At 38.3% G+C, this 27,333-nt stretch overlaps 1 protein-coding gene across 2 annotated transcripts in view; it reads left to right on the top strand.

Moving 5' to 3' along the window:
- The window catches only part of aplp1 (amyloid beta (A4) precursor-like protein 1), a 38,386-nt gene extending 12,110 nt beyond the window's left edge, over window positions 1-26,276 (top strand). The window contains exons 2-17 of one of the 2 annotated variants that reach the window (XM_041987231.1): window positions 12,059-12,238; window positions 13,182-13,311; window positions 14,319-14,431; window positions 14,789-14,976; window positions 15,062-15,360; window positions 19,029-19,156; window positions 20,412-20,486; window positions 20,610-20,768; window positions 20,933-21,061; window positions 21,286-21,385; window positions 21,530-21,697; window positions 21,849-21,869; window positions 22,003-22,061; window positions 22,190-22,255; window positions 22,400-22,543; window positions 23,478-26,276. In XM_041987231.1, the coding sequence (XP_041843165.1) occupies window positions 12,059-12,238; window positions 13,182-13,311; window positions 14,319-14,431; window positions 14,789-14,976; window positions 15,062-15,360; window positions 19,029-19,156; window positions 20,412-20,486; window positions 20,610-20,768; window positions 20,933-21,061; window positions 21,286-21,385; window positions 21,530-21,697; window positions 21,849-21,869; window positions 22,003-22,061; window positions 22,190-22,255; window positions 22,400-22,543; window positions 23,478-23,579 (2,061 nt within the window). In that variant the 3' untranslated portion in view covers window positions 23,580-26,276. The remainder of the gene's footprint in view (window positions 1-12,058; window positions 12,239-13,181; window positions 13,312-14,318; window positions 14,432-14,788; window positions 14,977-15,061; window positions 15,361-19,028; window positions 19,157-20,411; window positions 20,487-20,609; window positions 20,769-20,932; window positions 21,062-21,285; window positions 21,386-21,529; window positions 21,698-21,848; window positions 21,870-22,002; window positions 22,062-22,189; window positions 22,256-22,399; window positions 22,544-23,477) is intronic. The other variant, XM_041987232.1, reaches the window with a different exon arrangement.
- Window positions 26,277-27,333: the final 1,057 nt, after the last annotated feature.

The following is a 27,333-nucleotide window of genomic DNA, read 5'->3' on the forward strand; positions in this document are numbered from 1 at the left end:
TCTGCATAACATATTAGTCTCAAATAAATGTTCAATGTCAGCAATACACTCATGAATTTCCAGGTTGATTGAGTAAATGCTAAACAATGCAGGCATAATGCAGACACAGATACTTCATTTATTAGTAGGATATAATATAATAGATCTGAGAGTGAAAAAGGGAAAAATCTTTATATTTGAAGAACTGAAACTGATCTCTTTGTTCTTTTTCCAATGGATTTTATTTTCATTGTTTTTCTTTTTTTGTAGTTGAATTATGAAGCATTAGTCACACTATGAACAGTATACAAATGTAGCATGATCTTTTGTACATGTGCTTTCCTACTGGTTGTGGAACAGATGCCTCCTAGAGTTAGTTATTGCAGCTGGTGTTATTTTCTTCTAAAACTATCATCTACCGCCTATTTGGTTTACGCTATACAATAATATAGACGTAAAACATTTCAGATAATAGAGAAAGAAAGATTAATGTTGAAAAATAATGCCCAGCTCAGCATGGTCTGGAATTGCAAATGTAATTTACAATGATGCTTAAACTACACATAAACAATTAATCCATCAGCAATCAGCTGCGGACAGAAAGTCGAACTTGACGTGTGCTGACTGTTTCATGGGAGAGAAAGAGAGCGAGGCAGAGAGAGCCAGACCCATAATCACTTGGAAAGGAGAAAGAGAGAAAGTGACACGCTTGAAATTCTGTAGGGAATCAGTTGCTACGGTAACAGGGAAGGTAGCTGGCTCCTGTGGGTGGTGTTGCCATGACAACCACTCTCAATGGCCAACTGATGCTGGTAGGGAAAAGGCAAAAAAAATAAAAAATTGTGTTGCACTCAATGGGAGCAAATAAAATAAAGAGTCAGATGTTGAAGCAGGTGTGTTGAAGCTGCACTCTGTTTATTCAACGTTCTCTTCAGCAGAACCTTGGTTTGCTTTGTTTGTGGTGTGACAAGTCAGTCCCTGCTGGCCCAGCAGTAGCTGCTAATTCTGATGTTCGTTAACGGAGCTTCTATAAACAGCCGGCCAAAAATGCTGTGCAGTGCAATTTAATCTCTGAATGACCTGAGAGGCAGAGGTTATCCCCTCAATGTGTTCCTGCACTTAAGGGGTCACACTAGCCGTCTAGGGCTCTTGTATGAGCAGTGGTATGCAGTCAAACATCTCAGTGGGAGTTAAAGACGTGTTTGTTCCCACTGTAGCGATACACAAGCCTCTTGATTAAAGCAATAAACCAACTTGGAGTAAAGAGGCCCTTAGATACACACTGCCATAGGAGTGCAATTAACTCTATGTACTTCAGTTCTGTGTTTTCTCCTCCTGGAAACACCTGCAACTGACAAATTCATGTAATTATTATGATAATAATGAAAAAATATACACAGACAACTCTGCTCTAGTTTTCTTGGGGTTCACACAACATATCATACATAACCTCAAAGGCACATTTCCTTAGATGCATCTGCTAGACAGGTTCTCAGGGGAGCAGGCACAGTGTGATCAAAGTTTTATATGTGCATAAATAGAAAAGAGATATATGAACGCTGTAAGCCCCATTCCCTCCACTCCTCCCCCTCCTTTCCAACTGCATCTTCATATGCAGGATTTAACCCTGGAAAGCCCAGGCATATCAAACAGAGAGAAAATGATATATTTAGGTATTTCAACTTTTTATTGGATTTTTAAACAAAATTTAACCTTTGTAGACTTTTTTTTTATTATTTTGCCTCCAATGGTTATACAACCCCCCTGCTAGCTTAAATGTCATGTTACCATTTATGTACAGTTATTACAGTCTAGACATGTTTATTTGGCTGGATGCAGTTTACAGTTTCCTGAAATTTCCTTAAAACAAAATTAAACTTGACAAAAAGGTTGACATTTAACTTGTGTTAATGTTTAACTGTGACTGCTATTTAATGTGATGCAAATGATTTTTTTCCCCTTAAAATCACAAGTGTTTGTTTTATTAAGTACATGATGAATTATTGGCTTGACCAAATACATAATATCTGTATAAAATACTCAGCATGCATGAAGTGACATGAAAAAGAAAACTGGGCGAGAGCCAGCATGCAGATCCCAAGCAGTATATCTTGGAAAAAAGACTCTAGATCTGTTGCAAAGACAACAGAGTGAAAGGCAGAGTGAGCTGCTTGAGAGACAGCAAACGGCCCAGAGTGCAAGATAAGAGCCAAGAGGAAGCATTAGATTCCTTGCATGATTATTGATGCGAGCTGGCTGTTGTTTTTCAGGAGCACTGCAGAAAGACAGTTTGTCCTTAAGTGGATCAATTATTACAGTTTTTTAACCTAAACAGGCTCTCGTTTAAGCCATGAGATTTCCTTAATCAACTGAAACTGTTCAAAGGTATGATGCTGTTGTTTTAAGCCCTTCAGTTTTCCTTCCGTCACACACCTACACACTCGTCTCATCATTCATTCGGCTGTAAAATACAGTTATTATCCAAATATTCTATTTCCTCTGTCACACATATACAATCTAGAATTTCCTTGGAATCCTAAATTAGATATTTTGGTTTCAGAGTGGATAACAAGTTTAAAGTCTGGCAGTGGATAATACCGCTTATTCCTAGCTTTTATATTTTGAAGTTCTGTACTTTTCCTTTTGCTTTCAGAATGTTTTGATGTGTTTATGTATCTGCAGCATACAAATTCAATTTCACGTACCAGAATCAAGACATTTTAAACCTGCAGCAACAGAAACCAAGTGTCTTTCTGAGTTTAGTATGTCATAGCTTCAACAATAAATATCATTCACTTAAGCATGGTTATGCTTGATAATAGAAATTTACAGCATCACGACTCAAGCATTTTGAATTTATTTACTGCATTAATACAGATTTGTTCCTGTTTCAATCTGCCTACAGAAAATCCATGATTCAGAGTCAATTGTGTTGATACTGGGATGATTCAGACAGACCTGCAGTGCTGAAATCTCCTTTAAGCCGTTGATTCCTTCAATCGCCTGAGGTATCCCTTCAGCTTGAAATTACATCTGCAAGCTCACAGTTTTTGGCATTAACATGCTGGCATCCCCAAGTTGTTTAGCTGAACTGTATGGATGTTCAGCTGTGTTGTATAATAGTAGAAATATATCAACGCCAACAGGTGACAAAATCGTTTCATTTTGGCTGCATTGAAGAAATTAAGTCTTGCAGGCACCTAAAGTTTCCGGACTTTGTTTTTTTGGAAAATTATTACGCTGATGTGTGTCTCCCACATATCTACAGGAGGTGGTTACATAGAAAAGATTGTGAAAACGACCAACTGTGCGATGTGTTGTTTTTTTGTTTTTTTGTCTTTTCGGGGGAGAAAGCATGCACAATGTGGCGTCCCTGTGCTGTGTGACTCAGAAGAAGCATTTGTTGAAATGTGGGTGGTAGTGAGAGACAAACATGTACAACTACACAAGTATCACAATCACTTGTTTCATTCTGAATATTGTTCAATACCCGCTTTCCATAGAACTAGGAATACCACGCATCAAATTAAAGCTATATCCGTGGGAGTTTCCTTTTGTGTGCTGCTTATCGTAACATTGGACATTTGTGAAAAATGTACAGGAGCTAGTCAAAGGCAGAATGTGACCAATACAAGAAATGGTCAGCAGGAAACAGGGCTGTTCTAATATGGCTTCACAATGGCAGTAGAATGTAGATGTGTGCATCTTTGAGTGTATTATAGAGGAAGATGATATGTTTGGAACGGATATTTATTATAATTAATGTGTGTCCCAGCTGGGAAAGCTGAAATCTCTGTTCCTGTAGGAATGCAGGTCCCTCAGTGCTACTGTACATCAAAGAAGTCTGCATCAAATTAAGTTGGATCTATGAAGAGGAAGCAACCTTTCCATTCCTCAGAAGCAGCAGCTTATAGAGTGCTTGCTGGAAATATGTAAGCTCTAAGTTTGAGAGAGCCCACTCAGCTGCTCCGCAGACATTATTACACATTTCTGAGCTACCACACTCCCAAATACCCATGATTATAAACCAGGTAGCACTGCCAACCTCTGCTTCCATGAAGTCCACAGTGCAGCCAGCTGACATGTCCTATATTTTAAACTATATTTGAATTAATCAAATATTGAGAGCTGGTATTGGCTGCTGCTTTAACCCTGGATGAACTCTGGTGATTACAGGGCCATCTGCTCCCAGTGTGCCCAGCTGGAGGCTGGATCGTCATAATCTGAAATGATGAAGCTTGACTTAGCCTGTGATGTTTGCACATCTCTGCAACTAAAACCGTCTGTCATAATAGTTGGCTATGAAGTACTGAAATGAGGCATTTAGTTTAGCATTCAGTAAGCAAATTTACAGCTACACGTGCTTTCTTGTAGAAAGCTAAAGATCATAATATAAAACATAGTGTAGTATTTTCTGTTCTGCCCATCGTCTTCTTCTGAATGGGAATTTAATGGCTTCAATTAGCCATTAGTCAAAGATGCATGATAACAAATCAATCCACAGAGCTAACCTGCTTTGTCTGTTTTGCACTAAGAGCACCTGGCAGACTAATGTTGCCACTTTCTAGCAAGTACATGCCACACCAGGAAGAGGTCTGATGGACTCTATAAATAATTAAGCAACATGATTACAGTGATGAATGTTCCTAAATGCTATCTGACCATTTAGCACTAGTCTTGGAAGGGAGGCCAAACAATGGAGTGTCACACATTGTATGAAAGCTGGGAGGGGGGCAGGGAGACAAGGAAATCAAAGATAGGGCATCAGGCTCAGCCTTGGGAGGAGAAAGGGGGACAACAGAAAAAGGAAAATAGAGAATGAGTGACGGAAAGGCTCAGGAGCAGGAAGACACCCACTATTCAGCCATCTGTGCTGCGGAGAAGCACAAAGACATGCTCAGAAAAGCCTGTGTGTGTGTGCTTCGTGAATTCATGGGTTATGCATCTCTGAGTCCTATTTGTATGTGGGTGTGTTCTCTGTGTGAGTGATGGCAATAGGCCAGTCTGCAGTATTCTGTTAGTCAGCAGCAGCTAATCAGGATTTTCACACCAGACAGGTTCACAGAACCTGTAATGTTCACTGGATTAATGTATTCCATCCATCCATCCATCCATCCATCCATCCATCCATCCATCCATCCATCCATTTTCTTTACCTGTTCAATCAGGACCACATGGTATTAATGTATTTTCTCCTATGTTACTAAATTATGGAAATTTAGTGGGTTAGTCAAGTGAAGTTAAGAGCAAATTGACTAAAAATAAATATGTGGTTAGATTTACTGTGTAGAGTTTTAATATTGCAGGCCTTAGAGTAGATAAAGCTGTGCCAGAACCTTTTTATGTAATCTCAGTTCTCAGTTAAGATATGTTCAATATGTATTATTTTTGAGTGACATGAAATTTGAAAAAGCTTCCACTAATTCAACCAAAAAATAGTATGCTCACTTAACCCATTAAGACCTGACCCATGAAAAAATGGTATATTGTGGTTTTCTGTTTCTGGGTATCTATTAGGGAACAGAAGACAAGTATCAGATTGTGTGCAACAGGATTTTGAGCAAAGTTTATACCATAACGTGAAGCAAAATGTCTCAGAAACTGTATGTAACAAATAAGTCACGTTGGGCTCTTATGGGTTAAAGTGATTTTTTTTTTTTTTTTTATAGAAGTCTAAATGTATATTAGGGAGAATCTAAACAATTTAGCAAATTGCATCTGATCTGGCAAAAATTAATATAACATACCTCACCAGCTGTTTGAACTCATGTGACTTCAATTCAGTTTAGCTTTATTTATGTAGCGCCAATTCACAACGCCATCTCAGTACACTTAATACACAATCAATTTAAACCCATCCATGTGAATGACCGTTGTCTTCCCAGATATAGCATCAGTAGCTGCCTTGATTTCCTCCGGGATTCTATTTTATACATTCCAAAGATTAATATAATTCCCGAAAAATAGTTTTCTCCATTTTCTTCTTGTGGGTGTCACCATAATTGTTTTGTTTTTTTCTCCCCCTGTTGTCTCATCATCTATACCACTATGCACACAACATTATGATGCCTATTTTGTGGTTAATATAAACATTTATAATTATCACTGATTTTAAACTTTTGTTAAGTTTGTGAATAAAACACTGTTGTCAAATCAGAACTTTAGAAGGAAAAATAAAAAGGTCCTTGAATTTTACATTGTAGGTTTAAGGAATCTAACCACAACTATGTAGTTTCCTTAAACCTACATAGGTTTTCCCTATTCTTCAGGTGTCAATTCAGTTCACTAGAGCATCATATTTTTGTGAGGAAAAAAAGATAAAAGAGGGTGTTTCAATGTGCTTCACATAACATAAGCACAGACAGACCATGTCCCTAAGATAATAGTGAGCTTGTAAGATAACAAAGGCAGTATGGAGCAGATGAATTATAGATGTAACTCACAGACATGAAAGCAAACTCAATCATGATTGCACAAGGCTTTTGTGATATTAAAGGCCATGTTTGAATCTAGTTGTATACATAAAATGATATGTTGCCCCAAGCACACCAGCATTAAAGGACTTTGTGATAGTTCCTCAATGTACAGCCTGGGAGCATCTTATAAAATGTGACAAATGATGGGTGGGCTTCTTTCCTCTGCTTTGGCTTGCTTGCCAGGGCCAACAGATTGCATCATTACAGAGGATGAAGTCATCTTGCAACATAAGGATGGAACAGGTGCTGAAATTTTAATCAGAACAGGACAAGAGATGCTGGCAAAACATTTCCACCATCCTGGCCCAAACTTCGCCCTGACAGACACAAGCATTTATGTTCAGCTTGCAGCAGATTATAGCTATAGTTATTATGTGTGCTCAACACTGCAGCGTAATTTCTTTGACAAGAGGAATATCTGTGAAAATGTAATTGACCATGACTATATCTGAGCCAGCTGTTCCGCTGTGTGGTAGATTCTGAGAAGCAGACCGGAGAAATAATGGAATATCAAGGGAGCTAACGGAGGCAAAGAATCTGGTGAAAAGGCAGAATGCCAGTCGATGTCTCTGGCTTTATATCACCAGGTTGTTATTAATGATGCAGCTTTCCCTGCAGTGGGGAGCCGTCAGGCTACTGAGCTGTGTGCCTCATCAGCACCAGGACATGATATGTGGAGTGCAGGATTCTCGAGCACTGCCTCTGAACCCAACACCCTCTCCATGTCTGCTGACTATACTGCACAAAAATGCTTCAGTACTCTCCAGTATTTTTTTTTCTCCTGAGACAAGGAGCGGTGTAGCTTTTTTTTTTCCAGAGAAGAGTCATTGCTGACAGATTGTACAGCATTATTATGAAGCCAGCTGGACCAGAGAGGCTCATGCCACAACACTGTAAAGTTGAATTGGATTTAAAATGGAAAACACAGACCACAAGACTCTTTATGTGTTTAAGGTCACAATGGAAACACTTGTATTTTGTAAGTAGAAATTATGGACAAAAATACTTAATAAAGACAAAAAAAGGATTCATTCACTGGAGCTAAAAACTATTTACAGCTGTGAAAGGAGGCCCTGATGCTTCTCCATACTGGGCCATTGTTTGGGCCTGTTTAGTGAACTGAGACTAAACAGCCCAAAATATTCTGATTAAAGCATTTTCAGTTGTTGTGACACTTTCATATAATGGTCAAATTATTGTACAAATTCCTGAAAGTTTGAAGTATGTTTTAAAACAATGCTTGCTATTGAAACATGCTTGAACTAGCAAGGCAATCTGAGAACATGATGAACTTTTACCAGTGCCAACAGACCTCTCTTTACACAGTCTGCTGAGTAACTTTGCCCTTGAACCTACCATGGTACTTCCATCACTAGCTAGAATTTAAACTGAGACTTGGTCTGAGGATCATCTGTGAGAATTCTGATGAAAAACGGGAGAAAGTTGTCTGAGTCTTAGTTGGTTGAAACTGATAGCAAAAGATGAATCTCCTCTACAACAAATTTATTAGTACTTAATTTAAGCCAGGCACCTCCACATTGAATTACTGGCTAAACTATAAATACTTACTCAAACATAGATTGAAAATGAGAGTCTGTGGCTCTAATTTAACACCCAGTTGTAGTCAAATCTCTCCAGGCAGGAGAGATACCTGGTCCTCATTTATCAGTTTCTTGGTAGAAACTGTCCTATACTTTATCCTACGAATGATATTTAGAATGGTCATAAGTACAAAAAAATCCAGCTTTATCAAACATACAGAGGCCAGTCGTACACATACACAGTCGTTAGTAAGTAGCTGTTGATAAATCCCACATGTTCTAAATCAGCTGCTCCTGCCCGTTTCTGGTCATTTGCATTCACAAACGCCCTCATTTAACCATAATAGAAACAACACATCCCTTAGAAGTCACGTGGAAATCGCCTTCATGTTTCTCCTCAGAGTGCTAAGCTTGATGCCATAACAAATATCTCTGTTTAGTTAATTTATTCAAGTTCAGTTAGCAACTTTAATTAAAAAAATACATTGAAAGCTCACTTGCCAAAGCTTAAGTGAATGAGATGAATATTATTTAACATCCTCTGAAACAATATGCTGCGTAAAAAAGTTAAACTAACAAGACATATCTGCAGTTTTGTAGAAATGAAGGATATTTGATTTGACGTTACTCAACACCACCTGGATATTCACCAGAATAGTAGTTAATATAACTTTGCAGCATAGATCCCAAATCACTGGAAAACTCTTGCATTTTGTAAGTTGAAGCTACATGTCAGTTTCCCCGTTCTACCACTAGATTCTGTACGTACGCATGGTCTTATATTTAAGAACATCTTTAAGTGGAAGTACAAGATGGCAAATTCCACACTCTGGGTGAAAATATTTTCACACACAAATCTGTGCGTAAGAGGTTGATAAATGAGGGCCCTGGAATTTATGGTTGGATCTAACGCACTTTCACCCAAACAGATGGCCGAGGTTTTTTTTTTAGGAAACAAAGGAGAAACTACTCTAACTCCTTGTCTCTCTCTGCCTGGTGCCAAAACCAAACTTTAAGTGAAACTCTGGAGCTTTTCATCTATTTCTCCTCCCTGGTCTCTCTGGATAGATTACAGACTCTCAAGAACCCTTGATTGGCTTGAATACAGTGTTTGACATGCAGAAGACATCTTACCATGTGGCTTTCTTCCCCTCTCTCAAATAATTTGTAAATCCTAAGTTGTGGGATCACCTTTCTAACCCCTGCTGTGAGTGACAAGGTCAGACAAAGAACAGACACCATTTTGGATGATCCTCACTTTCCAGAGAAAAACCATCATTTTGGGGTCTATTTAATAGTGTGTCATTATACTTTTGTTATGATGTTGACGCTACTCAGTCTTCAAAGGTTGCACATTTACATCTGTAAAGACTGCTTTAACATGGTAATGACACAAAAGAGCTGTCAGGTTCAAGCACAGAATTTAGATGTTCCCCAGAGTCAGAGCATTGCCTTAAAAAATACTGCTTTTTAGGGAAAAAGAAATTACAATTTTGCCACTCTGGGTAAAGTAATTTAGAAGTGAAGCTGCCACAAGCATTCATATCCAAAAACCACTTGTAATTCAGACGGGGTCAACAAACATGCAAAAAGTTTTTCTCCCACTGTCAAGTGACAGAAGTGTAAATACAGTATTTCTTATTAGAGTTTATGACAAGAAGGAGATTTAATCTGGTCCCACATCTGGCTTTAGATTTGGAGTGCAGCTTTTCCGTGCCGGGGGTCAGGGCTTCAGGCTCCTGATGGACTACTATTGATTGGATGGAATGTGGTGATACAGTTGCAGTCGCTCAACATTGATTTTCTGCAACTGCAGTAGTGGAGAGCAGGCAGAATAAGAGAGCTGGAGCAGTCACGTTATCATCTCAAATATCCGGAAGTTTTACAGTTTGTTTGTTTGTTTTTTTTTTTTTCTTCTTCTTTTTGGGTGTGTGTGTGTGTGTGTGTGTGTGTGTGTGTGTGTGTGTGTGTGTGTGTGTGTGTGTGTGTGTGTGTGTGTGTGTGTGTCACTGACCTTCCCTGCTCCATAAAGATGTATCCGTTAAGGCATTAGCTCAGCAGCTGCTCTAGACAGGCTGTTTCAGCAGCTTCAGCAGTGTTTTACTGTGCTTATCTTACAATACACTTAACCAATTAAAAAATCCAAGTCAGCTCTGTCCATGAAAAACCTAATCAGCACATTTGCTCAGGAACAGATCCACTTTTCCCCTCTTTTTAAGCTAGTTAATATGTTTGTTTGTTTTAGTAAATGCACTTTAGTTTGTTTGCATGCACGCACGTATGACAATATCTGTGTGAAAGTTTATAAAAATGAATGCTCTGTTTACTGACTTATAGAAACTTGCAGGTTATCTCACTGGGGTAAGATATTTGTAATTGCTGAGAGCTGTACAAACTGTAACCTGTACAGGAGAGGAAAAATACAAAAATAAAAAGGGAGAAAGTCAATTTTGCATCATATTAACATTTTTGTTGTTGAAATGAGAAAATAAGTTTTTGAACACACAATAGACTTTGTAATACAAAATCATAATAACTTAAAAATAATGAGTTATTTTGGTCTTTTTTTAGCACATGATCCAGAAAGAGGTTTTAAAAAAAACATGACGTTTTGTACCTCAAGGATCACTAAACTATTTATAGTCTTAGTAAAAACAAAATCTCACAAGTTCAGTAAATGCCATCATGTGACTTGCTTTGGGAAATGGTCAGCAGTAATGAAAGTAGGTCTGCAATTTGTAAGAAATCTGGAAAGACATGCAGAAACACAGAGCCCTCTTAGTGTAATTAGAATGCATCGACTGCTCAGGGCTTATTATATTTATTGTACATTTACTCAGAGGGTTTTATATATTTATTTTATTCGGTATAAATTTTAATTAGGACTTCAAACACTTTAGCTTTGCTTGGCCTAAGCAGGGCTTTCCTTTGATCAGGCGTCACTCTACCATATTTTTCTCCTCCATTTCTTCCCTGTGGGCATCTCGCTTATAATTGGCTCAGCGTCGCTGGTCTTGTCTGTTGTCAGTCGGCCTATCTGTCTGTCTGTCAGGGCAGATGAAAGGATATGAGCTGTTTAGGCTCTGAGGTGCAGGATGGTTTTTCAGGGATTTTCAGGGTTAGGCAGTTAACATTATTATATATTCTCTGCATGAACGTCACTGTCAAATTCTCACTAAAACACTTGTAGGTCCTCTTAGCATGACCTGCAGGAGACACAAGTTTAAGTAAACAAGTCATTTTTTTCATCAGAGATTTGCTTTCTTCACGTTACAAGAGGTCTCTTTGGAAAGTCTGTTTTGTCTGTTAAAGTAGAGTAAGTCCTTGCTTGTGCTGTTTATAGAGCTACTCAACCCCGCCCCTCTGTTATTCCTCCCTTGGCTCTTTCTGTCTCTGTCCTGTGTGTTAATGTAGTGAAGTGGCACATCGGTCAATGAGCTTGTATTAACACCTGACTCCCAGCCATAGCTGCTGTTTGTTCCTCTGTGTGGGGTCTCCTGGGCCCTCCCCTAGGCAGAGGCAACATATCCAACGATCAATAGCAGCATACTACAAGGCCAAGGGAGGAGGGGATGGCAGGTGGCAAATTTTTGATTGCTTTTCATTATCTTTTCTAAAAAGAAAAAGATAAATAAATAAAAAGGCTTGATCCTTTATCATTTGTTAATGTTCTCAGAAATAAATGTCACCAAACAGAAAACCTGTGCGAACTGTGTGCACCTTTGTTGTCCCATTTTGTTATTTAATGTTGGGTATTTCACCACAGAGTTTTCTGTGAATCTTCCTTTGAAAATTTAGGCTTGCTATTATCTTCCTAACACAAACAGTGTGCAGTGCAGTCGATTCTCTTGTGCATTAGCCTCTGCTACATTCGCTTGTCTCAGTTTCGATCCCCCAGCCAACCACCTCTCTGTCTTCCACTCAACCTCACGCTCTTGGTCTAATGTTGGATAGCACTAAAGTGCATTTAGAAATTATCTGCCCTGGATCAGCTTCAGACACACTTTTCTCTGCCACTGGGTTTGTATTGACTTCTTTCTCTTGCCTCTCTGTGCTTTATAGGCTTTGGCCATGACTGAAGTGAATGGGCCAGGCCCCCAGGTGACAGAGCCGCAAATTGCAATGTTCTGTGGCCGTCAGCTCCTGCACATGAACATACAGACTGGTCAGTGGGAGCCGGATCCTCAGAGCCGCCAGGGCTGCTTCAAAGATCCCAGCCAAGTCCTGTCCTATTGTCAGGAGGTAGGGCTTTGAACTGATATTTAAACAGACAGCTTTTTTTTATTAAAAAGAACAGCTCTAATTAATAGAACTTGTTGATTTGCTATTTAACACATAGGGAAATAAAGCACAATTTACTTTGTTTTTTCCCTATTATTATTTTCTAACACCTGCTTCATGAAATCTATATATTTAACTATATATAGTATAGTGATAGTGGTCTGTTGAAATATTGCAATATTTCATTTTGCCACCATCCACTTCTCCTCATTTTGTTACCTATTACTGTATCTAAACTCTTTCACTCTTTTTCATCTGCTGTAAAGTTGTTAGTGGCACAAATACCCTTCACATGCTGTTCTTTCAGTATTAATAGCTATTAAAATTAACTGTGAAGGCAACCAAGTGACATCTGGAGGCCAAATTAGATATAACTGATACCAATAGCAGCAACCAAAAGCCTGAAAAGCCTCTAATATGATTAGTTGGCACATTATGTATCTGCAGTTGCTTTTACACAAATTTGTGATTTAATTCTTGATATTTGTTAAAATAAATGTGTTTTTAGACTATGAGCCATTTACATTTATTTTCTATTCAATCTCAGACTGAGGTCTGAAATATTTTTGTTTTAATGTTCTTGTTATCATTGTTTTGTTTTTCTTAAGAGATTAAGTTTGATGTGTCAAACATGGCCTCAAACCCTCTGAGAAATGTTTTACACAGTTTCACATATTTAAAAAAATATGCTGCATGGCTCTTTCCCCTGTTAGTCTTTTCCTTACTGACTGTGCTCTGCTTCCTCCTCCCCCCTGATCCTACAAATTATATTTCAACCAAACTGAGCCTCCTTAACATTTTTTCCCCTGTTTAATCCTCCCCTTCAACCCATTTACCTGTGTTCTGTCCATCCACCTGGTTGTTTCTGTGTCTCTGTCATCTCTGCATGTACTTGTTCATCCAGATGTACCCAGCGCTATCCATCTCCCATATAGAGGAGTCAAAAAGACCTGTCACCATCCCTGCATGGTGTAAGAAAGGTTGGGGCCACTGCCAGACACACCCCTTCATCGTCCTGCCCTACCGCTGTCTGGGTAAGAGCAACACACATTGTTGTCATGACAATGGATTTAGGTTTTATGGATGTTCTGTGTGTATCCTTCGGTGTGAGCCTGAAAAGACATATTTTACATGTGTCTGAAATATTCAAGAGGCATTTAGCCATTGTTGTACAGTACATTGTGTAAAAGGCATTTATGTCCTTTTGTTGTCTAAATTTACTGCAAGCAGTTGATAATACAAGCATCAATAATCAGCTCTGGCTCTTGCCATTGAGTTAAAACAAATGTTTCATGTTTGTAGATCATTTACTTGCTCCAACATGTGTTTTTCTTTCTTTCTTTCTTTCTTTCTTTCTTTCTTTCTTTCTTTCTTTCTTTCTTTCTTTCTTTCTTTTTTTTATTTCATTTATGGCATTTCTGTGCCACATTTTCTACACACCTTTTCCAGTGCCACAATGATCTAATACTATTGGCACTGTTAAAAAAAAGATTAATACAAGTTTAAAATGTTAAGGTTGTTAAACACATAGGTGCAGATCAACAGAACTGTGGAGGGGCCTTTTTCCCTAAAAGCCACTAGAGGGCCAGCTAGACTAGCAACATCATTGCTGCGAGACCTGCTCTAGGTTAAGTGCTAGTGTAGTGCCTGTAACATGGGTAAACAATATTCTTTGCTCTGGAGAATACACATCATGTAATATTAGTCTTATATTAACATATTTTAGATTAACAGAAAATATATTAAGACTATAAATATAAAATAAATAGGTTTTTTTATGATCTCTGTGATAAACTCGACTGATACATTGATTTAAGCAAAGCAAACTTATATCCTGGACAAGCTGCTGTAACTGCAGCTTGTCTTTTCAAAGTGCTTCCTCATTACTCATTTATGCTTTCTGTCACTCCTAGTTTATGCAACCATATCCGTTTAAGTATCATGCTTCTGTATGTGGATACTTGTATTTTGTGGGAGACCTTGTTAAAGTAGACATCAAACTCCTCATTCACTGACCCTCACCTCTTCTTTAATGCTGCAGAAGGCGAGTACGTAAGCGAGGCCCTGCTGGTGCCCGACAAATGCCGTTTCCTTCACCAGGAGCAGATGGATGCCTGCGAGAGTTATGTGTACTGGCACAACATTGCCAAGGAGGTGAGAAGGACAGAGGAGTGTGAACGTAGATGGATAATCTTGATTAGACTTCTCATTGTTGCATTTTGCTTAATGTTTGCAGATGCTTTTTTAGTGCATATCTAAAAGTGTTAACTCAGCTAGTCAGCTCTCCTACTTGTGATTTTAATTTCAGAGCAAAAAGGTGACTCATTTTAGGTGTCTGAGTCCTCCTTTTAAACCTTTTGTTGAGAGAAATGGCGCTCAACATTTATATTTAGATTTTATAGTTTGTCATGCAGCTTCTACCACAAACATATTTTCGACCTCAGTGGAACGTTTCTGAATAATCACATCATAAATTTGGCTCTCCCTTTTAAATTCCTTTGCTCCCATCAGGAATGCACCTCAGACAATCTGGAGCTCCACAGCTACGGGATGCTGTTGCCATGTGGGGACCATTTCCGAGGTGTTGAATATGTGTGCTGCCCAGGCAGAGGCAGTTCAAACAGTAAAGGAGAGACAGAAGAAAGTCCCAATGGTCCTCAGACTCTTACTTCCCAAACCAGTGGAAAATTCAACTCTGTGTAAGATGATTCCACTGAGCGTTTTGTAGAATGAAGCTGTTGTTCGTTTAAGCCATCAGAGTGATGAGTATGAATTTTTTCACAGTACCAAAGTGACAGTTCCCACTCCAAGCCCCTCTCTTGACACGGATGTGGATGAGGGTGATATGGAAGAGGAGGATGATGAAGTGGTGGAAGAAGAGGAGGAGGAAGAGGAGGATGACATTGATGAGGAGGACGCAGAAGAAGAGGAGGAAGAGGAGACAATGGCTGAAAAAGATCCAGAGGAGTATGAGTACCCTATTGACTCAGGTCCTTACCAGACATCAGATTATTTGGACTCGTATTACTACGACAAAAGCAACAAACCCACCACCTCTGCACCCTTGATGAAGGAAGCCAGCTGTAAGTGTTATTTTTCTGTTGGGTTTTTTTTTTTTTTTTTTTTTTCCGTTTCTAAAAAATGTAGCGAGTGATCAGTAGGTGTGAATCTCAAAGTAAAGGTGAGAAGTACTGCAAGTCCTGCTTTCTCTTCTTTATAATATCTCTTGATTTTTCAAACAGATATACTTACAGTCCTTCATGTACAGTATCATGCATGCATTCAGCACAGATGTGCAGACATGTTTATCTTTCTAAATATATATGAGAACTGTATTTGGGGCTTTATTTGTTTCAAATTCAACTTGAAATGATACCTCAACACGTGTCTGCGTGTATGGGTTTTAGGTTTTTCTGTTGTATATCATGCATTTACAGCCGCAGCAAGGCCACAGCAAAGTTTCTGCTAGTGTGCACAGTAAATAGAGCAGTTAACCACTTATACACAAGAATGGGAGCAAATTCATTGATTGTGGGAAATCTATATAATACTCACTATATGCTTTGGCAACAGAAAAAAACAATAACTGGAACAGTGAAAGTTTGTTTTTTATGTTATGTGGTATTGGGCAGTGTATCCAGTTTTGTTTGTGAAATTATCATTTGATCTAACACTACAAACGTAAAACATAACAATTGTAAATAATTATATTTATGTAAGTAATAAAGAAGATGGTTGTTTTCACTCAGCATCTTCTATATGAAAATTAAAGCAATTGTAAAAAAGTTGAAAATACTACAAAGGAAAACCGAGGTGGAATTTATGTACAGTAGCTTACCCAGCCCACTAAAGCCACAAACTCAGTGTGGAACTCTTAGGAGTTTTCAAGTTTGTGCAGAGCAAGTTTCAGGGAAAAACAGTCAGTTTTGTCACTGCAAAACTAAAGAAAGAAGGTTATATTATGTTGATTTGGTTTTCCCCTTCCTTTAGGTTGGTGTATAAAGCTTTTCTTTTGTGCATATAAATAGACCACATTGTGACATAATCTAATGTCCATATAAGAACAATCATGCTGCCAAGTTGTCCAAAATAACCTAACATGGAGTGCAGAATTCTGTTTTTAGGACTTGATGATCAGTCTTGGGAGATGTGGGCTAATGGAGGTGATGATGAATTGTACCATATGAAAATAAAAACAAGCAACAAAAAGAGTAATGAATATAACACATTCTAGCTGACGTCTAACATGCATTCACCAAAAGTAAAATAGGCAAAATATCAAAAATTTCTATGTAAGTGCAGCAGTTCTTACAAAAAAAAAGAAAAGAATATTACAATGTTGAATATTTCATTATCATAAATGTGCCAATATTATTCTCATTAACAGGTTTATAATTCTGTTTTGGGAGCATATTCAAATACTGAAATGATCATTTTGCAAATGAGTTATGCTGTGATGTGAATAAGTTACAGAGGAAAAGTCAGGACAGACTATTTAGAATATTTCCTTTTAACTATGCAGACCTTGAACAAAAATGTATAAGCAGGTTTCTTCAAAAAGGTCTCAAAGTCTCTGGAGCCAGATCTGTTACAGATTGTGATCTTGTCTTTAACTTTGGGCGTCTTCCCAGAGCTTCTAAAAACAGCTGTAATCAAGTCTCTGCTAAAAAGGGATAATCTAGACAAGACACAAATGAGCAACTACAGGACGATCTTAAATCTTCCGTTTCTAAGTAAGATCATCAGCTAACAACTTTTTAACCCAAAAGAACTGCTTTGATGTCTTCCAGTCAGGTTTTAGACGATGGAAAAATGTCAGTCTTAGTGGACCTCAGTGCTGCTTTTGATACAGCTGACCACAATATATTACTTAAACGACAGGAGAACTGGGTGGGCCTCTCTGTCACTGCACTAGACTGGTTTAAAACTTATTTAGAGAACAAAAAGTACTTTGTGTCAATAGGTAATTTTACATCTGAACAGACAAGAATTACATGTGGAGTTCCCCAAGATTCCATCCTGGGGCCTCTTCTGTTTAACATCTACATGCTCCCACTGGCACAGGTCATAAAGAAAAACAAAATTAGTTACCATAGCTATGCAGATGACACGCAGATATATATTACAATGTCACCAGGAGACCGAGGCCCCGTCCAGGCTCTTGGTAAATGCATTGAGGAGATTAATGACTGGATGTGTCTAAACTTCTTCAGTTAAACAAAAACAAAACTGAGGTGACTGTCTTTAGAGCCAAAGAGAAACGATTAAAGGTTACCACAGAGCTTCAGTCTATTCACCTAAAAACCACCAACCAGGCCAAAAATGGATTATATTTATATAGCACTTTTCAAGGTACCAAAGTGCTTTACATTGTATCCATTATTCATGAACTCCTCACTCATACCTGGTGATGGTAAGCTACTTGTGTAGCCGCTGCTGCCCTGGGGCTGACTGACGGAAACGTGGCAGCCAATCCGCGCCTAAAGCCTCTCCGACCATCACCAAACATTCATCCACATTCCAACACCAGTAATGCACACACTGAAGGCAAGGAGGGTGAAGTGTCTTGCCCAAGGACACAACAACAGATGACTGGGGGAGTGGGAATCAAACCGCCATCATCCAGTTATTGGGCGACCCGCTCTACCGCCTGAGCAACTGCCGCCCCACCTCTGAAATCTGGGTGTATTGATGGACTCAGACCTAAACTTTGAAAAACACATTAGGGGAATCACAAAATCAGCCTACTATCACCTTGAGAATATATCAAGCTGTAAAGATCTGATGTCTCAGCAGGACCTGGAAAAATTGGTTCATGTTTTCATCTTTAGTCGGCTTGATTATTGTAACTTTTTTTTTTACAGGTCTACCTAAAAACATCAATTAGACACCTGCAGCTTATTCAGAACTCTGCTGCTTGAGTCCTCATTAAGACCAAGAGAGTGGACCACATTAGTCCAGCTCTGAGGTCTTTACACTGACTGTCTGCTCATCAGAGAATAGACTTTTCTGCTGCTGGTCTATAAAGCTCTGAAGCTCTGGTTTAGGACCAAAATACATCAGTCACCTCTTGACCCAGTATGAACCTACTTGAACCCTCAGGTCATCTGGGTCCAGTTTATCAGTTCCCAGAGTCAGAACCAGACATGAAGAAGCTACATTCAGCTTCTATGCTCCACATGCATATTTCTTGCATTTTATCTTTTTTATTTTATCTTTTTCTTTCTGTTTTTATTTAATTAAATTAATTTCTTTTAATCTTTGTTTTTGTTTTCTTTAATGCACCTGTTATTGCTTTCTACACCCTGCTGTAATGTTTTATGTAAAGGACTTTGAATTGTCTTGTACATGAAATGCCTTTGCCTTTAAATACTCTGAAAATGAAGGGAAAACCCAAAAAACATTACATAATCTCTTTAGAATAATACTGAAAGTATGCTTATTTTCAAAGTCGTCATCAAGCATTCCTTATCTGATCTGGAATCATTCTTTTCATCACTTTATAATAATCTAACTTAGTTAAAAATTAGTTTTTTTTAGCTTAAAGCACATGAGTCTGTGGGTCGCAACACGTCTTCTATTGCTCTTAATGTAACTTTCTCTGATGTTTATCTGAGCCTTTCCTGTTTGTGCTGCTTTCTCAGTGTAATTTTTGCCTTGTTTTGATGCAGATTTTAATCACTGGATAACTTCAGTTTAGCTCATGCTACCTGTGTGACTATAACAAGCTATTTCCTGTCTTTCCCACAAGTGACCACGCCTCGGCCCACAGATGGCGTTGATGTTTATTTTGAGAAGCCAGTGGATGACACAGAGCATGCCAACTTCTTGCGTGCCAAAACAGACCTGGAGGAGCGCCGAATGAAACGCATCAATGAGGTGAATTTCACAGAGCTAAGGACAGGTTAATGGCATGTCAGCTGGCAGGGCACACTTTAACAGGTGATTTATTAATCTGGTGTGAGCAACCCCTGTTCTATTCTGATTCATGAAATGGCAGGGGAAGGGGCCTAAATATGATTTACCTGCTTCAGGGAAGCAGATAAAGAAAGAAGTGTATAATATGCTTCAAACAAAGGTTGAAAATAGGGAGCTTTAAAAAAGTTAGAAAGTTTCCCAAAATGCAAAATGAATAAATTTGTAATATGTTCTGTCTTTTAAACATTTTTTGCAACAAACATAAGTACAAAGGAAATGGCTTTCAGCATCTTCATCAACCAGCTTCATTTGTGTTTTTAAAAATCTAGAACCTGGACTTTATAACCAAACCATTATCAGTATAGACACATGGGCCCAGTTCTTTCAACACAGCATGCCAGTGCATCTAGAAGCTTTATTATACAAGTAGGAAGCAATATATCAACTCTGTGCAGGAAATCCATATATAGCTGCTTTTAGGACAAATGGGCATTGTCTCTAGGTGCCAAAGATAAGAGTGTCCTTCCAGATAACATCCAGGCTGTTATCAACAGAAGGTGAAAAAGTCAACATTTGGAATGTCATGGGGGGGCATCAGTATATACACCTTGGGTTACTTGAACATGAGTGAAGGTACCGTTGATGCAAAAGAAACAAGTTAATGGTTTACAGATTTATGTTTTGTTGCATTTTAGAAAACTTCACAACTTTCATATTTTATGTTTCATATTATATGTACAAAGTCCACTTCCAGAAAAGTTGGGAAGCAGATTCTGAAGAAGCAGTCAAACAGGAAACATAGAACGAATCGCCAGATTAATCAAAGATAATGTTCATCATTGGCAGAAGCCTTACATCTGTGTGTGTGGGTGTGTATCTTTGCTCTGACAGCTTTGCTCTGACAGCTGGTGTTTCTCTAATTTTAGAAAAACTATTTTATGTCTCTTGTAGGAGGCTGTCGTATGTTTGATGTTCTTCCAAAACTGGCCTTTTTTTATGTCATAATTGAAACAAATAGTTTGTTGCCTGCTGCCACCTGCAATGAGTTTATGGATTTTCCTTTAAAGCATTTCTCACACAAGCTATCATGTTTTGTTTTGTAATAGGCAGTAACTCAAGTCACACACATAAATTCTACCTCTTGTGTCCAAGATAGAACTTCTCTGTTTGATTCTTTTACAATAATAAACTGAATTTGTGGGCTTTGATTCCCCAGATTATGAAGGAATGGGCAGAGGCTGACAACCAGTCAAAAAACCTTCCAAAGTCAGACAGACAGGCCCTGAATGAGGTAATCGTGCTTCAAACACTATGTTCAACATTTAAGATTTCCCTGTTAAATTTAACTTTATTAATAAAATGGGCTTTTTACTTCTTCATCCTTTTATCAACCCACATATTTTGTCTCAACCAGCACTTTCAGTCTGTGCTGCAGACTCTGGAGGAACAGGTCGCTGGAGAGAGGCAGAGGCTGGTGGAGACACATCTTCTCAGAGTCGAAGCAATTCTCAACAACAATCGTCGCCTGGCCCTGGAGAACTACCTGACTGCTGTGCAATCTGATCCCCCCCAGGTAAGTCAATGGAGTGCTGAGGAGGACAGAAGCTTAGCATGGAGCTAAAGCTAACCCTGGTATCGTGAATCTGCTTTAGATTCCATGCTGCACAATGAATGTATGAGATTACCTCCATGTAGCTGTACTACTTCTTGACTGTGTGACTGCATCCTGTCTTCCAGCCACAGCGTGTGCTGCAGGCTCTGAAGCGGTACATGGCTGCAGAGCAGAAGGACCGCAGACACACTTTGAGGCACTACCAGCATATTGTAGCTGTTGATCCCCAGAAAGCTGAGCAGATGAAATTTCAGGTTAGAGCTTTACAAATGTGCTGCAGCTTTCTGCTGACAGTGAAACATATAAAACACAATTGTGCTGAAGAGTGAGTGTATATTACACATCAGTTGATAGTTACTGAACAAAAGCCAAGTTCCAAACTTAAAATAAGATCATTTGCTGACATTAGAAGTTTTATATACATGGCTTACTATCTAAACTTTAATGGGTTTTTGTCAAACATTCGTTTTATTTGCAGGTGTACACACATCTCCATGTGATTGAGGAGAGGATGAACCAGAGTCTTGCACTGCTGTACAAGGATCCTGCATTGGCTGAGGAACTACAGAATAACATCCGTGAGCTAAACTATTATTAGTTATTAGTTGTCAAAATTGCAAACTGCTCTCTGTGCTGTTTTGTTGTTGTACTCAGTAATGTTATGTTATTGAATATATCAGGATAGTTTGCTTCTATGTTTTTTTTTTTATGTATTCCTACAGAGGAACTGGTCAAGGCAGAACGGGGAGACATCAGTGAGCTCATGACCACTTCCTTTTCTGAGACTCGCACCACTGAGGTGCTCTTGCCAGCTGAGAGTGAGGAAGAAAAGGATGATGAAGAAGAAGAGGAGAGGGCCTTCCAGAACAGGCCCTATCCTCCCCACATTGGTGCATTTTCACCTACTACTCTTGCACACACATAGAAATCTAACACTCTTTTTCTACATACTGCCCTAATAGTGAGTGGAATGTAAAATGATTAACTTCTTCTGATGGGCTGCTGCTAATGATGCTTTTTTTCTTCTCTGTTTCACAACAGAATTGCAGTCTAATAAGAAAGGTGAGCCAGGGTTCGGCATCATTAAAAATATGGACCCTCAATCTTTACAATAATTATGGCTTTTCATTTATCTTATTTTTTTTCTAATAGCTAACTATGTTTTTGTATTTCTACTTTATCTCCATGTCTGCAGAGGAGGAATACGATTATACCACATCTGAGAGAGGCCCCACTTATAAATACGAGGACGATGTAAGATGGTGATCAAATAGCTCAGCTAGATTCAGTCCCAGCTGAGTTAGAAGGAATATGTGCTGTGTGTGCATTTTAATTTGTGTTTCTTTCATTTCCTTACTATTACACATTTCATTTCCTCTTAGCTGCTCATCGCCTCTGCAGAGCTCAAGGAAATGGCCAAGCCCAGTGAGATTGAACGAGATGAACTGGTAAGAGCTTCATAATGTTCTAAGATTAAAGCAAAGTGTTAGTGCTTTGAAGAAGATTGTAATTTACTGAATAATTTACTCAATCAAAATCAAGTTTATCTATTTTTTGTATTATTTTAATGATGTTTTTATTTTTCGTCTTAGCAACCTGATGCCCTGGAGACATTTAACCGTGGCGCCATGGTGGGTTTGCTCGTAGTGGCTGTGGCTATCGCCATGGTGATGGTCATCAGTCTGCTGCTGGTGCGCAGGAAGCCATATGGCACTATTAGCCACGGCATCGTAGAGGTACGACCCCAGCTAGGCCATTGATTAGCCTAAGTGCAGTCTTAAAATTTCATTGACTGGTGATAAATTGCTAACTGACTGCACACTTCTATTGGGTGATAAGACATAATTGAAAGTGATTACTTTAATAAACGCTAGTCTATATGCTTTTCTTTTTATAGAAACAATGTACTTATTTGATTGTTATCCTTTCCATATATGTACAACCATAGTTTTGTGCCATATTGTGTTATTTAACCTGCAGACTTGTCAGGTTACTTTTGTGGAAATCTAAAGTCTTTCAGTGTGAGATCTAGTGTGTCTCTTGTACTGTGGACGGCAACAGTAGCTCTGATTGCAGCTTCCACTGTTAGTCCTTTTGTGGCTCTCTGCTGGAGTCACACTCCAGCCAGATCCTGTAGCAGCTGGAAAACTGGCTGATATGCTGCTAAACTATGGTAACAGTAACTACAATTCCTAGATACAGCTAATGATGAAGAGATGGAATCTGGGAACGCTGAATGGCATTGAGGACTAAAACAGCTATGAACTGTCAAGTTTTGAGGAAGTTCAATACAACACAGGGCAAGCTGGAGCTAGAAGTAAATACATTTTAAAAAGAGCTACTTACATACACTTACAATTTCAGCTTACTTCTCTTTACTGATGTCACATGATGGACTTCTTATCTTATAACTAATCAAAATGATAGCATTCCAGCCATCTGAAGCCAACAAACTGCATATCCACTCAGCATCATGATATTTTCTATAGTCTTAGTGTTTCTCATAGTAGCTGGGCTCTCTCAGCCAATCACGAATATTCTACTTACCCAGCCTTCATTTGCCAGTCATGTTCTGCATAATGAAACTTCTTTATTCATTCCACAGTTGACATTTTCTTGCCTGTGAATAGGTCTTTTGAGTAATAATTCAAGCTTTTGTATGTGTCATAGCAGGTCGATCCCATGCTGACACCAGAAGAACGACAGCTCAACAAAATGCAAAACCATGGTTATGAAAACCCTACCTATAAATTCTTTGAGCAGATGAACTGAAGCACTGAGGACTGCCAGCAAGTCATGCCCGGCCACTTGTTTGTACCCCCACTCTTCCTTAAAGTGGTGTCCCAGCTGCACTCCCTTTGACGGGTTTATGATGTGTCGCAAATCTAAAGTAACAGATAAAGTACGGGGTACTTCCCTAACCCAACCTTTCACCAGAATGTGAATAATGTGATATGATACAATCCCATGTTACCTGTTGTAATCTAATGCTCCTTTGGGTTAGCAGAGCCACAACATTTCATAATCCTGGAAACATTCACCTCATCCCTGTGGCATGACTTGACCTATTGCTCCTCGCTAGAGTTTGAATGGTGCATAATGCTTTATAGTATTTATTTTTCAGCTGTAGTCTCTTTCTTCATATTGTACCACGGTTAGCTATAATGTATCTGTGTAGATGAGTGTGAGGGACAGCCCGGTGCAATTCTCTAGGGCAAAGAGTTTTTACTCAGCTAACTAAGTCAAACTGAACTACACAGGTTTCTGTAATATCAGACAACATTTGGCAAAGATGTGGAGTTTTTTGAGCATATCAGATGATAAGGCTTAAATTTTAAAACAGAAACCATACTAATCAATGCAGAGCTACAGTATGCACTGTTGGTACAAAAAAAGGATGTTCTGAGGATCTACCCTCAATATTCTTAATTATTTGGCAAATTATACCAAATATATTATTTTGCTAATTTAGTCAGTGAATGGGTTTCTTTTATTTGTTCTGCTATCTAAAGAACTGTAAAACAGAATAAACAGAAGTCCGTTATTTTGATGAAAGCATGACAACTTGGTGTATGATGCTGCAGTATTTATTTGTGTTGTTCCAGTCATTGCTTTTAAAGAGTTCGAAATGTCACCATTTAAAATGGACACTGTAAATAACGTAAGAAATACATCCTACTAGATGTAGACATTTCTATGATTAATTTGCATTGATGTAATGGAATAAAACATTTAAAAAAAGAAAAAAAAACATTGTGCTGTTACAAGAGGGAGAAACATTTTCCTAACATGGCTGATTGAAAACGGACTGTTGTAAAAACCAGCACAAGACAACGACACAGCAACTACTTTCTGAATGTATTTGAGGTAGACGTTAAGATTCCATCCTCGTTTCAGTAATGCATTTATCCCCTTAGTAAACCTTAGTAGGAGTAGTGAAGTTCGACACATCTGAGAGTCTATATGCCTGATGCCCTCGTCACCACCTTGTGTAGCAGCCTGTTCATCTTCACATTTGGCAGGCGAGTACCAGAGCATTGGAACAAATAAGACGTATTAAGCTGCACAGTGTAAAGAGGCCACAGCTATAGTAATGTGAAGCATCAGTGTGTGAAGTAACTCCCAGAAACACACCCCACTCTGGCAAGATAGTAGTACTGTTTGTCTTGAAATAGGCCACTTTGACATATTTGAACTCATCATCACTGGATGATAGTACACTACAGAAGCTTCATTTAAGTTAATCTCATGACTAGCTTTTCACTGAATGACTCATTGTAGTTTTTTCATATTTATGATCAACATAGCACCTTGTATAGGTAAGTAAAAAAAGGGATTGCCCCTTTTTTTTTCCTGACTGTTTACTGCAAAGTGTGTCAGTTTATTTTCCTTTAGCCGCTGAATTCGACGGGACCATCTTGGTTAAGAAAGGTCATGTTGTGGGATGTTTTATTCATCAGTGCTATAGTACAAATCATTTATGCCAAAATCAGATTTTATTTTCTTTATTTTATTTGCAAGCCATTTTCTGTCAAACCTGCATTAATTTGTTCATTCCACAAGGAAGTGTGATAAAAGATGACTTTTTTTATGTTTACTTTGCTTGAAAAAGCAAAACATTCATGTTCGGTTTGTCTCGTCAGGCAGGTTAATAACAGGTTGTGGTTGTGTTATGACAGCTTAAAAGAAGTCATAGCCCTTGTATAATTTGTACAGCTCCGTTAGTGAATGAAAACCTTGTATGTTCACAGTTTAAGTCAGTTGATCTTGTAATGATACTACTGAAACCATAGATGAGAATAAGCTTGCCTGTGTTTCCCAAACCACTGAAGGTTTCCTACCAGCATTTAGCAGACTTAGAGTGGTGTATACTATAGTTACTCAAATCACATTTGTAATTACATCCTCTGTCCAATCCTAGACTCCTTTGTTGGTCTGTCCCCTTACTATCCCAATGAAATATAAACTATGTTATTGAGATTTTAATTGCTGCATTATTGCCTTTTACAATGCTGTGTTTTGGATGTAATTATTCCGTATTTTTTATTTATATGTAATAATCAGTTGGATCAAGGGTCATGCATTTCACGTGCAATTAGAAGCTTGTATTTGAAAACATAAGATAAATTCAGAAATGTGAATACTGTGTGACAGATATATGGCCTTTGCATAATTGACAAGGAGTGGCACGAAGCACAAGAAACAAATTACTTCATTTATGTAAAGGCTGCGAAACAAAAAGACAGATTCTCTGATTTTAATTCAATTCAAGGGTTGTTATTTGTAAAGTTGAGAGAGCTGTTCTTCCTTTTCATCAAGACCTTTAACCAAAGACATGCTCCATAAAAGATCAGACAGATCACTTAATTTGGCAGAATGTTTTCTTTGTAACTGTATTGTAACCAATCTGACAAATTGAAACTGGTCAAGTTAACTAATAAAAGTGTAATAATAGTGAATGACCCATTACATGTTGTCTGTGTTTTTTCTGGCTTTTGTTGTTGTTTTTTCTTTTTCCATATAACTAGTGCTTTATGCAGAGACTGAAAACTGAACATATTGTAATTTGTGTCATCAACCCTGTGTGGTCACAACCATAATCTAAAGGGGGAACTTTTCTGACTTACTCACAATGGAAACTGCATTTTATTTTTCCAGTTTATGTCCCCAGTTAAATTTCTTTGGAAAAGGAAACCTAAGTTCATAAAAGATAAGCTTTTTACGTAACTATTGACTTAAATACTTAATATACTGCTATGTTTGTGGCATTTCACACAAAGGCTACAATCCTGCTCATTTGTTTGTCAAATAATGACGTAATACATTTAGTAATAACACTTCCTCTGAGATAAACATCTAAGATTGAGATAAACATGTCTCAGTTTTCAACGTGGAGTTTCAATGTCTCCTTAAAGCTATCGGTGTCATTTCTGTGAAGCCAAAATTGCAGCTCACTTCCTCTGTCAGGAAAGTTACATGCAGAAATCTCACTTTTTTTAACTTCTGTCAAACCAAAGAAACAACCTCGATTCCAGCGAAGGATAAATGCAGGAATTAGGTTGGAAAGATGCCAGAGATTAAAAGTTTAATCAGAATTAGGGTGAAGTCACAGAAACAAATGTTCTCTTAACAAAATCTCATGACACAGTCATAAATAAGCGGTCCTGTAAATTGCATAAATCTTGAGACTAAAGGAATTGCACCCAAAAGTGGTGCTTTAATCGTTTACTTTAACTTGGCTCGAACTGGAGTGTTCTCCATTTCTAATGCAAGGAAACATTGACCTTCCAGAACATGTTTAAACTAGCTCTGACCCAAACATGAAATTCAGATTTTTATAGTTTGTTGCATCAGTTCAAGATGGACTTCAATCCAAAATATTCAAGAAAGGAATTCCTGATTAAAGCTGGCAAACAGAGCAAATAAAATGTTGACATTTTTTAACTTTCACACTTCCTCAAAAATCACTTGTGTTTTGTAGCATCAGGTGTCTGTCAAATATAAAATATTTTTTGCTAAATTTTCC

Source organism: Melanotaenia boesemani, chromosome 6, assembly GCF_017639745.1.
Source record: "Melanotaenia boesemani isolate fMelBoe1 chromosome 6, fMelBoe1.pri, whole genome shotgun sequence".
Classification (NCBI taxonomy): Eukaryota; Metazoa; Chordata; class Actinopteri; order Atheriniformes; family Melanotaeniidae; genus Melanotaenia; species Melanotaenia boesemani.